General features: G+C 41.6%; 1 protein-coding gene across 17 annotated transcripts in view; it reads left to right on the top strand.

Moving 5' to 3' along the window:
- The first annotated feature begins 249 nt into the window (after window positions 1–249).
- The window catches only part of ICA1 (islet cell autoantigen 1), a 141,111-nt gene continuing 129,007 nt past the window's right edge, over window positions 250–12,353 (top strand). For 3 of the 17 annotated variants that reach the window (XM_032304247.1, XM_032304251.1, XM_032304255.1), the window contains exon 1: window positions 685–761. Coding sequence is in view for 4 of the 17 variants with exons in the window: in XM_032304241.1 (XP_032160132.1) it covers window positions 252–408 (157 nt within the window). In the remaining 13 variants the exon portion in view is untranslated. Of the gene's footprint in view, window positions 409–654; window positions 762–12,353 lie in introns of those variants that run through there. The other 14 variants (XM_032304241.1, XM_032304242.1, XM_032304243.1 and 11 more) reach the window with 9 other exon arrangements.

Below are 12,353 nucleotides of genomic sequence, written 5' to 3' on the forward strand. Positions count from 1 at the left end.
ACTATACCTACACAGTTTTTTTTGTTTTGTTTTGTTTTGCCCACACGGCCTTTTTCCGTTAAGCCCAAAGTTGATTTCCAGACACAGGCCTCTGTAACTTTTAGCACTGAAGTCCTGAAGTCTCCTGTCTCCTAAAGCCTCAGAAATCTCACGTGGAAGCAAGGAGGACGCACCACGCACAGCACGGAGGGAACCCTTGAGCGCTCGCACCGGCTCCCACCTGTCGGCCAGGTCATTGTGACGTAAACGCTATGGACACGTGGAACACCTGCGGGAGAGCAGGGGCGGGGTCACCCCGGGCGGCAGACCGAAGCGGGAGATACCCCAGGAGATGGGGGTCGAGGAAAGTCCCCAGGGAGGAGAGAGAGGGAGGCTCACTCCCCCCATCCCGGACCCGCCCCCCAAAAGGTGAGGCCTTCGCTCCCTCGCTCCTCCGGGTGCCCGGGTCCTGCTGGGAGGGGTCGCCCCGCCGGGCGTCTCCTGAGGAGAGAGGAAGGGAGGGGAGGCGGCGGCGCCCCGGCCGCGGGCGTTTGCGGCGCGGAGAGGCCGCCCGCTCCCCCCCGGCCGCTGCGCTGCGCTGCGGCGCGCACGGGCTCCGCCGGCTGCTATTCCGGCTGGCGGCGACCGCCGCAGGAAGGGCCGGTTCCTGAGCTCCCCCCGCCCCCTTCCCTCGCCTTCTGCTGACGCTGACGTCGGATGAGGGAGCTGGAGGGACGCTTCGACCGCTGCCAGGAGGCTCCGGTGAGGGCCGGGGCTCCGAGGTACCTGCCCTCCGGGGTCGGGGCGGGGGCGCGCGGGGCGGGCTGCAGGCTGCAGCGGGAGACGCCCGGCAGCCGCGGCGGTCGGGGCGCCAGCCTGGGGCCGCCAACTGTGCCCTCCGCGGGCGGCGGGTGACAGGCGGGTCGCTTTCTCCGGTCCCTGGTTCCCGTGTGGGAACCGCCACGGCCCCTTCCCCTCCCCCGCCTCCTCCCTCGGGCCTGGGCAGGTCTGGAGGATGCGCGCGCCCTGGGAGCGTGCGTCAGCCCCGGGGGAGCCGGAGAGAAGCGTTCCGGGCGCCGGCCGCATCTCTCGCCCTGGCGCCCGCGGCACCCCCACCCACGACAGCCCACTCCACCCACGCCGCGCCTCGCCTTCTCAGTTTTTCCGGCCCCGGGACCCCGAGGTCCCTTCTGGGCGGGGACTGACTTGTTGACAAGTTCACCTGCCGCGGCGCCTGGTGTCTTTGCCTTTTCTCTTCGCCCCATTGCCCATCTTTGGCGGAGGTGACAGGGAGCAGATGGGTGTCTCTTTATAACCACTAGTGCCAGGAGGCCTGCGCTTGGTCTCCCGCAGGCGAGGTGCTCACCAGCCCTGGACCCGACTGGAGCAGGAGTCCCTAAGCGGGTCAGGTCCCTGCAAACCCTGACTCGTTTCCTTAGGGTGCTGCTGACTCCGCCTTTCCTGCCCTCGGACTATTGCAGCTCCTGCTTCCTTTAGAAACGAACATATCCTGTTATTATGTCTGCCTTTGCCCAGAGGCCCCCTCCACTTCCACACTTTCCCACTGTTTTTTCTTTTTTACTTGCAGTGTCCCCAAGGCCCCTCATCTTCTCTTTGGGTGTCTTAAAAGTACTGTTCCCTTTTGCTGGGAAAATGTATTAGCTGTCTGGTTGGGGAAATGTACAATTTAGAAAAAGAATCAGGTTCTCTTCTGTTAAGATAGCATTAAAAAAAAAAAAATAGCACGAAAAAAGGTGCTGGGTAGCAGCCTTAGAGACTGAGATCTGGTAACTTCATGAAAATTATTAGGGCCTGGAAAATATATCACTAGCTGGCTTGAGAATGATATTGAATGTAGGAAGAAAGGCACATAAGGCGCTGGCCATCAGGGGCCTATAAATTATGACTCATTGCAAACATGTTCATGTGCAAACATTTCAGTAAAGTCTCTCCAGAAAAATCTCGAATTGGTTTCTCTGGGCCTTTAGTTTAGATTTTCTGAGATCTGTTCCTGGGGGTTAAGGAGTGAAACAGGAAATGCTTCTTAGTTTGAGAACAGTGTTCTAGACTCTGTTTCTTACCGTCTATTTAAATCACATATACAGTCTAAAAATACTTTTAAGTGGGCTTTCAAACCAGTTTCTTTTTAGGTTTCATTCTTTATTCTTGAAATATTCTGTGTAGAGAATACCATAGGGACAAAATCAGTTTCTAATTCTTAATAGTTCAAATATCACTGTTTGGTTTTAACTGCTATGTATATATCTAGTTACTGGAGATGTGGCTTTCTAATTGTACCATTTTGTGTAATATAGGTAGATAATTCTATTGTTAAAGATGAGTATCTAGAAAACAACCGGTTAAAAAACTGACTGTGGATACTCCATCCATGGGTCATTAAATGGTAAAGGCACTAGATGGTAAATGCCTAGACGGCTTATTTCATAGCTCTCTTTCCTCCATTTGGTACACTTAGGTATCTGGTTGATTTCTGTGAGCATCTTTACTACCATGCATTTCCCTCCATGTCAACCTTGTGATAGATACAGAAAATTTTGTTGGGCAAAAGAAAATCTTCAGAACTGCCACACTTTCAATGTATTTGACTAAACAATACTTTTTTTTTTTTAATCAGGTGCAGGCAATTTTATTAGAGGCAGGGAAGTGTGGTAACTGAAATCACATAGTAGGGTCAACCTGAGGTGGTGTAAAATTTAGAATTACAGAAACCTCATATAAGAGAAGGTGGAAAAGTTGATAGACCACAAGGATCAGAAAGAACTTTTCCTTTTTAGTGGTTGAGTTCAATGGCTAAAAGCCTGAGGGTGGGTGGCAACATTTAGGATCCGTGCCCTGGTCACAGATGTCCTTTTTATTCCATTTGTATTATCAGATTAATGGGAACCATAGACAAAGATGCTATCTGTATGTTTTTGTTCATGAGGCATTACAGATTACTAATTAACCTTATCCCCATCCTCACCCCCATCTAGAATCTGCCTTAGCAAACCCTTGAACTCAAAGACTGATACAGGAGAAAATATTTTTTCCCTAAGTTATCACATTTTGTGCCAAAATTGCACCTAGCATTGCGGAGGATGTATAGAGGGCACATATAGGCTTTGGATCCCAAAAGAACAGGATTGGAACCCTAGCTGCAACACCTAGCTAGCCATGTGACTTTGAACAAGTAATTCATGCTCTCTGTGTCATCCTTTTTTTAATCTATAGAGAAGAATATCTACCTTGTCGGGTTGTAGTCGGCATTAGAAAAAAATATATTTTAATGCTTTGTGCAGTAAATGGAACTCAAGTAATAGCAGTAAATTTTTCTTTTACATGCTAAACATGTGTGCTGTCTGTATCTGAAAAGGATGCTACTGCTGAAAAAAATAGGTAATGTGTTCCAGTTAGGTTTGGAGTAGTTCAAGTGTTTTGTAGCAATACTAAGATCTTGGGCTTTCTGGAATACTCCCTGAGTCTGGGAGATTCAATCTGTGGTCCAGGAGAAAAGCAAAGCTTATTTGTTCCAGTGGGGTAGATCTTCCAAGCCCCTGCCACTCAGAGGTGATCCATAGACCAGCAACATTGTCTTCCCCTGGGAGCTTGTTAGACATGCAATATTTCAACCTCCCCTCACCTGCCCACCCCTCCAGACCACTGAATTCAAATCTGCATTTTAACAAGATCTGCAGGCGAGTCATATGTATATTAAAGCTTGAGAAGCATTGTCCTAACCTGGCATTTATCAAAGTTCTGTGTGTAGTAGAATCATTTGGGAACTTTAAATGTGGACTTCCAGCCTGGCTTCTCTCATCTGCTCTTAACACCTCAGGTGGCTCTGATGCCACCAGTCTGAGACACACAGCACTAAACTCTATCCAGGATAGTGCTCTGAGGTGGGACTCTGCCCACTTCTTTAACAAAGCATTTTGGTAAACATGATTTTTTTTTTTTAATAATCAACCCCCTTTGAAGTAAGTAGGTATTATAATCCCTGCTTCTAAGAAAATTAAGAATACAGGCATAATTTACTCTAGATAATACATATGGTAGAACTGTCTTGTACCTGTATAAATGCTAGTAAACCAGAATTTCACTACTCCAGCATCTAAATAATTGTACTCTGTGTGTGTGTGTGTGTGTGTGTGTGTGTGTGTAAGCAATTTCAAATACTAGTCAGTCTCTCCAGGACAGGGATGACTACACATAATAGGGGATTTCATAATGCTTTTAAAACAAAACCTTTCTTCTCTATGACTGCAGGCCAGTTACTTTGGGTAACTGATTTTGAGCTTGATCCATAACATGAGGATGATGTCAACTTGGCAGTATTCTCAGGATAAGCATAATATGCACAAAGCATACATCTCAGCATCTGAGAAGTGGTAGTTCCTCAACTAATAGCAACTACTTGTCCCAGTATAAACCTGTGAGATAATGAGTTCATTAAAACCTGAGAAAATGGCATTGCTCCTGATGAGAAATCTTTCCTACTAAGTCAGATGACATCATTCACTAGGCTTTTGGTCCAAGCAGAGAAGTGGGGTCATTGCACAGTACTCAGCAAGCATTTGTTGTGTGTTTGCTGTGTGTTATATACTGTGCTAATGCTAGGAATTCCAAGACAAGACCCACACCCTGCCCTGCTGTGGAGGAATCTGCATCCTAGTAAGGGAGACAAAAGAGGTTGCTGACAATTACACTTCAGTGAAAGCAAGGAGGGGATGAAACCCAGGACCAAGGCACTGCACACAGATGATGGAAAGAGTGCAAACAGAAAACCTGAGAAGATTCTTGAAGGAGGTGACCCCTGAGAGAAGCCTTTAAAGACCCTGAAACAAATAATACATTATTATTTAATTTTAAAAAATTAATTTTAAAAAATTAATTAATTTAATTTTCAAAGAGACTAATAGGAATTTGGCAGGTGAAAAAAGGTTAAGAGTACAGAGAGAGAGTTCCTAACACAGTATCTGGGTTATGAAGAAAATACTGGCAAACAGTCCTCATGTCTGGAGCCCAACATACATGCATGTCCTTATTAGCTGAGTAACCTAGGGCAAGTTTGATCATCTTTGAGTTGAGAGAATTAAATGTACTCATTAGGGCAAGCACAAGGCTAGTTTCAGTTATGTGCTGGATAGTTGTGGAGATGGTGGAGGTATTAGAACACAGAAGACTGATGTAAAAAGTGATTAGAATTAGAGAAAATTAAAGAGGTCAGTTTTAGAATACATTTAACAGAAAATATGTAGAATTAGAAGAGCATGCCTGAGAAAGGGTAACTGAATGCAGTTCAGTACTGTGGGGTGGGAAGCACGAGGTACACGTGTTCTAGAATGGATCACTGAACACATAGGTTATGGTATATTGTTAACCCTGAGAGTCTAGATTTGGGAATGGAAAGGTCCTGTCATTCTGATGGTGAGAGTATTTTTACAAGGCGAGATTTACAGAGCATTGCAGCTACTTCCCCAAGAGCACACATTAAAATCCATTCCATTACTCGCCACCATCACGATCTCTCACATGCAATTCTCTGTTCCCAGAAGAGGGCATGGACACCAATGTCAGAAACCTAATGGTACTAGGGAGAAATCTAGCCTTCTCTGCCTGTTTCTGGAGAAGTACATCCTAAGCCAGAGACCAAGGAGATAATTGTAATAAATGGTGCTCCCTCTCCTTATAGCTGGGAACCCTGATAGCTACCAGAATTCCATTATCATCAAAGTTTTGTTGTGCACAAGAACCATGTTGGTAATGGATTTAGGATTAGTCCTAAATTGCCACAGCATCTGAGCCTGGGACTAGGAGAGACTGTTTTTTTTAGAAACAGTTTATAGAAACGGAGCTCATTATCCAATCTCTTTCATTCAGGAGTAGAGTGGAGTGGTTAAAAACAAGAGTTCAGGAGACAAAAGCAGACCTAAAATTACCAGTTGTTGACTTTGGGCAAATCATTTAACCTTTCTAAGTAAGCCTTTTTTTCTCGCTTCCAAAATGGGGTGGTAGCCCTTTTGCGGTGGTTGTGTCCGCACATGAGGTAATGGACACATGCTTCACACCTGTAAAGTGCTCAGTGAATGGTAGCCCATCATTACTGCCTTTTGTCCAGAACATATTTACTAAAGGCCTACTGTGTTTCAGGTACTGTGCTTGGTTGGTTAAGGAGCCAAAGATGAACCAGTTAGGGTCCCTGCCCTCAAGGGACTTGCAGCGTAGTGCAGCGTAGTGCAGGAGATACAGATGTAATTAGCTCAATGCAGGAAAGCAATGGGAGTAGTTGAGAACAGGAGTGGGAGGTCCCTGGGTGTGGAAGGGTAGGTGTTCTGTTAGGAAAGTCCTCACTGAGGTGGTAACATTGAAGAAAGGCTTGAAGTAAGCTGTAAGTTGGCCAATTAGACAAAGGAGGGGAGGGCATTTGAAGGGAAGGAAACTTTGCAGAGCCTTGGCATAGTATATTCAGGAAAGCCCTAGCATTCTGAAATGCCCAGAAGGAATAGTTCTGTGTGCAGTATTGTAAAAGTTTGAATTTTGCATTTGGGTTTTTTGCCAAGAAGTTTGGAACTTCTCTAGTGGGCAAGAGAATGCAAATAAAACATTTGGAGTGGGAGGGCAGCATGATTAGATCTGCCTATTGTAGTAATAGTTCAGACCACGATATGAAAGATTGGAGTGGGCAGATCTAGGCATAGTGTTGTCTCTGAAGGCCTAGACTAAGTCCTGGCTGTCAACATAGAAAAGAAAAGGTGTATTTAATAGCTCTTTCGGAGGTAGAATGGAGAGAACTTGGAGACTGGCTGTAAAAAGATGAGAGAGAAGTCAAATTTCCAGTTAGGACCATTCAGTGGATTTTGTGCTGGTGACTAACATAGGAGCCACAGAGGGGGAAAAATGATTTGGGGATGCAGATGGAAAGAGATAGGTTCCATTCTAGAGGTGCTGAATCTGAAATGTCTGTGGGACATCCAGGTGAAGATTACAATAAAGAGATGGGAATTTAAACACTCCTCCAGAGCCCCGGATCTGTATTTCCAACTCCCTACTGCTATCTCTGGAGAGCTGTTTAATTCCGGGCCTCATTGGCACACAGCTGTTGGTTGAAGCAGCAGTTAAATCACCTAGAGAGGCAAGTGAAGTGCAACGAAGACAACCAAGGTCCGAACCTTGTAGATCACTGATATGTGAGATGTAGGCACAGAGAAAGAGGAGCTAACAACGAAATGAGAAAAGTTTCAAAAGTGCAGAGTGTTGGCTGAGGAGTTAAGGAAGGGGAGCTTAGGTGAAGGTCAACCAAGATGCGGACTTGAGTAGGTTTTCACCTTTCTCTGGCATGGTGGAGAAGAGAACCAGACTGTATGGGCTTAGAAGAACTCAGTGAAGAGAAGAAATAGTTGGTAACTAGAGGGAAGAAAGAGGTGGAAGAACATGGGCTGAGGCCAGAGAGGGAGGTTGATTAACTTGAAGAGCAAATCATTGGGCAGGTACAGCAAAGACTGCTGGTTGTTGACTATTGCTGAAATGTCTCTGTTTGGCCTCTCTAGCATGGCATATCAGGACTCTCAGAGGGAGTATTCCTAAAGTGCTCCAGCAAGCACTGCAAAGGCTGTAGAGTGAAGCTGTCATACAAACTCTTTAGCTTCCATATTGTTTTCTGGAACACTCTTGTCAACAGTGCTAGCTGATTCTGTCTTCAGCCATCCCAGCAGGATGAGAAGGGGGAAAGGGATGAGACCTGTCCCTTCCAGACAAAAAGAAAGGAACAACAGTTTTTATAGTCATGGTGCTGGATAGTTCCAAAGAAGTCAGCAAAGGTATGTGAAGAGTGGAAGCTCTGAGAGAAGGTGCCTAGCACAATGCCAGGAGCCATGATTCCCTGCAGTGAATGAGGAGGAAGACTGGTCATCATCCTGGGGAGTTTGCTTCCACCTACTGCTCCCTGAAGGCCAGGATTAGTGTCTTTGTATCTAATGCTCTCTCTTCAGTGTTGCCATAGGCAGCATGGGCATCATTGTGAAGTAGGTAAACTTTGCATTGGTGCCAAACCACTCCCTCCTTTCTGCTTCCTGCTTTTTTCTTCCTTGCACTCCTGACTTGGACCTGTACCCCGTTGGATTACTTCCTGGTTATTCTACCTGCCCTGCCAGGTACATGCCCATGGCACTGTCTTTTCTGATCCCCATCAAAACAACAACAACAACAACAACAAAAACCAGTCTTGTGCCTTATTTACTCTTGGTGTTGCTGTTATTTAATCCTATAAGCTTCTTCCCTAAGAGAGTGAAGAGGGTCTGGGAAATAGGTCTTTTACTAGTTCTCAAATAACACCAACTAGATGACCTGGTGTAGGCAAGGGTGGCTGTGTTAGTTGGGGTACATGAAAATATCGAATTTTCTTTCTGTCTGCTTCCCTTTGCTGCTTGACTTTTATTTTAAGTTCTCCTTCCCCTGCCAGGCTGTCTTCATCCCTTGCTAAACCAGCCCAACTGAAACATGAGTTAGTTGCTACAACTTCACCAAGGAAAGTCCTTGACTACATGCCTTTTCCAGAGAAAGGAGTTGTGGTGGTTTGTTTACAGGACCTGTGCAGAATGTAGATATTTTATAAACTACCTATTGGTATGTTTGTATTTCAATAATTTAAGACTGATGAAAAAGACTGACTCTGTGCCTTGGGACACTTTCTTCAGTCCTGGGTCTCAGTTCTTTCCCTGTGGAAAGAGGAGATTGGACTACATGATCTATAAATTCTCTCCTGGCTCTGAATGATCCTGTGGAGGCATAAGAAATTACTTGATCATCTCTATAATGTGCTTCAACTTACAAATTTAATGTTAAAGAAAGAATCTTGTAAAGATTAGTGTCTCCCTAATTATTCTGATTGTTGACATCGTGCTTATGTGTAATTTCATACGTTCATGCACTTCCGTTGTACCCGTAATACTATTAACCATTCATGTATTTGTGTGTGAAATACATATAATTCATACACAAATAGATACAATTATATGTAATTATATATAATGTATTTCATTTGTAAATATGTATATATACTTTGTGTGAATGTATGTATGTGTCTGTGTGTGTATATATATATGTAAAAAGAGACACATAGTCTTTAACTTTTGGTGGGCTTTTTTTTTTTGATGGTCTTATAATAGTTTATTAACTTCTTATTACCATGAATCTTATTTGAAGCTACTGGTGCATTTTGCACATAGATTTGGACCTTCTTAAAGCAGTTTATAATGAAAATGTGGATTTAATCATTATGTAGGTCATTTAAAAAAACTATAAACATGTGTTGTGTATATATCTTTACACACATATACAGTCTTTGTATATATACATATAGATGTATGTATATGGAATTTTATTTTTGTAATGACATTTCTGATAGAATAATTATCAGAGATTCTAGGGAGAACTATTTAATGGTATTTAATCTGTGCAGAATATTGGTAACCTGTTATAAAATTAATTTCTAGCTCTTTGCTGATTTGCCTAATGCCTTAGACCAAGACTGTCTGTGAAAATAATGGCAGACACATATGTAATTTAAAGAATATTAGTAGGCACATTTAAAAACCTAAAGGGAATAAGTAACATTAGATAATATATTTTATTTAACCCAATACATCCAAAATATTATTTTAATTTAAAATACAAAAACAAATATATAAATATAAAATTGAATGTATAAATATGTGTTTATATATAATATAGTGATATATCAAAAATAGGAATATAGGGGTGCCTGGGTGGCTCAGTGGGTTTAAAAATAGGAATATAAGCAAATATGTCGATATAAATACACTTTTTATAAATATAAAATATAAATCTAAAATGTAGATATATCAATGAGATGTTTTACTTTTGGGAAGGGTATACAAAGTCTTCAAAATCCAGTATATGCTAAAATCATATCTGAATTCAGACTAACCATATTTCAAGTGCTTAATAGCCAAAAATGGCGAGGGGCTTTTGTAGTTGGACAACATGATGTAGATGATAAAATTAACTTATTTCAGATTTTTCTTTCATAAAAAAATTTTAAGGTTAGGAAGAGCTTTCCAATTATAAAATGGAGTTTTGAAATATAATTTAAGGAAAACATTTATTCCTGTCATTTAATAATGTTCTGTGCTGGCAGTTGAGGAGTGTGTAGTATTTCTTTACAGGTGATTAGGACCGTTGTCTGACTAGGGTATTCCTTCTTTATCTTTTGAAGTCAAGCTTTTAGAGAAAAAGCCACCATAAATACTTGAGATTAAAACCCATATACTAAATTCGAATTGACATTTGAAAATCATATAAACCAACCTAAATACAAGCAAAGGTGAATATAATTTATAAGCAAGGTTTGTTTTTTTTTTAATCTTTTCTTTAGCAAAGACAGCCTATTTAGTCTTTTTCTATTCCCAGTCTTTTAAACCATTTTATGTTATTTGCTCTTATGGATTTCTTCGAGGTGTTTTGTTTTCGAATGCCAGTCTCTTTGTTATTGCTGCTAGGATTTTAGCACAAAATTCACCATCAACTGTCCTTTGCAAGCAGGGCTTTAAGAGAAAGAAAACTAAGGCCTAGTCCATGCCCCTTCTGAGCCATTTGAATTTTTTGTTCTTTATTTTATTTTTAGTTTGTTTTTGTGGAGACGTAATATTTTTAGCTAGTATTAATGGTGAAGATGATAACCTTTTAGAGAATACCTTGACTTTTTTTCCCCCATTGTTAGAATATGAAATGCTGTGTTGAATATTTTCCTTTGAGAAATAGCTCTTGAGATAGAGGGAAAGGCCCAGGAGAGTACCAGGTTGCTAGTTGAATATTAGTCTTTCAATCCAGCTTTCCTTGTTGAGAACTTGATCTTTAATCTGCTCTTGGACAAGTAGTTCATTTTTAGAACCCCAGATTCCTCATCTTTAAAAAGGAAGATGGGTTCATTATGTCAAAGCTTTCTCTTAGATATAAATGTCTCTAAAATTAATAAAAATTGGCTTTACAGTTTTTGTGACCGAGGGCATCCCAGATGTCAGCCAGCCTGGTCTACTGTTTCACAGGCAAACAAAGTAAGGCCAAACAGGGAAGTGACAGGGAGGAGGCACAAGACAGTAACATAATCATGGGTTTGCTGGCTTTTATTTTATATTGGGATGTAAGTTATATTGATATTAAAAATACTTAGTTTATAGTGGCCCTCTTAGCACAGTGGGCAGCGCGTCAGTCTGATAAAAATACTTAGTTTAGAAATGTGATTTTAATAGGTTTAGGGAAGCATTAACCTTAATTAATGCCTATATGTAGTACCTGGGCTGTTCTGAAATCTAAACGAAATGATCATATAAAAATATCCTAAGATTCCAATTCATTAACAGAAAATGCAGATTTTAAACAATGATTTGTGCATGTAGGATTTAAACAAAAACTCATCTTTTAATTGCCTTGAGTAAAGTTAAAATTCTGTTTTCCTCTTATAAGATATGCTGACTCACAAAATTGAGGGATATGATTGTGTTTTACTTGTGAAATTTATGAAATGTCAAAAATCATTTGGTCACTTGCAGGAGAAACAAAACTCAGCTAGAAATAAAATCCATATAAAGTTACATGGAGGGGCACCTGGGTGGCTCAGTGGGTTAAGCCGCTGCCTTCGGCTCAGGTCATGATCTCGCGTCCCGGGATCGAGTCCCGCATCGGGCTCTCTGCTCGGCAGGGAGCCTGCTTCCTCCTCTCTCTCTCTCTGCCTGCCTCTCTGCCTACTTGTGATCTCTCTCTGTCAAATAAATAAATAAAATCTTTAAAAAAAAAAATAAAGTTACATGGAATGCTCGAGTAATCCTAACTTTTTCAAAATCTAAAAGAAAAGCTATTTGAGATCTGAGAGATAGGGGAAACACCCATAAACGCTAGTTAAAATCACATTACTTTTTAAATATTATTTTATTAAGTAAACTACACCCAGTGTGGGGCTCAGACTCACAACCCTGAGATCAAGAGTTGCATGTTTTACTGACCGAGCCAGTTAGGTGCCCCCAAATGATATTATATTAACCAATATTTAGCTTTTGAAAGGATGGAAGATTATGTCAACTTCCCACCATCTGTAGGGATTTTTCAATTATGTAATTTGAAGAATTAAAAAATATATATATTTTAAAATTATGTATGTATAGTTTTAACACACACACAGTTAATTACATCTGGAGGAATTGTTTTTCACCATTTCTACTAAAATTATTTTAACACTTATATTTAAAACACATTATACTTAAAACACATTTTTATGATTTCTCTTCACAGGAAATCATAAAAATCATTATTGACATGAGAGAAAGTGACCAAAGATAAACCTATAGAGGGAAAAAAAGATG

The sequence above is a fragment of the Mustela erminea genome, chromosome 11 (assembly GCF_009829155.1).
Source record: "Mustela erminea isolate mMusErm1 chromosome 11, mMusErm1.Pri, whole genome shotgun sequence".
Taxonomy (NCBI): domain Eukaryota; kingdom Metazoa; phylum Chordata; class Mammalia; order Carnivora; family Mustelidae; genus Mustela; species Mustela erminea.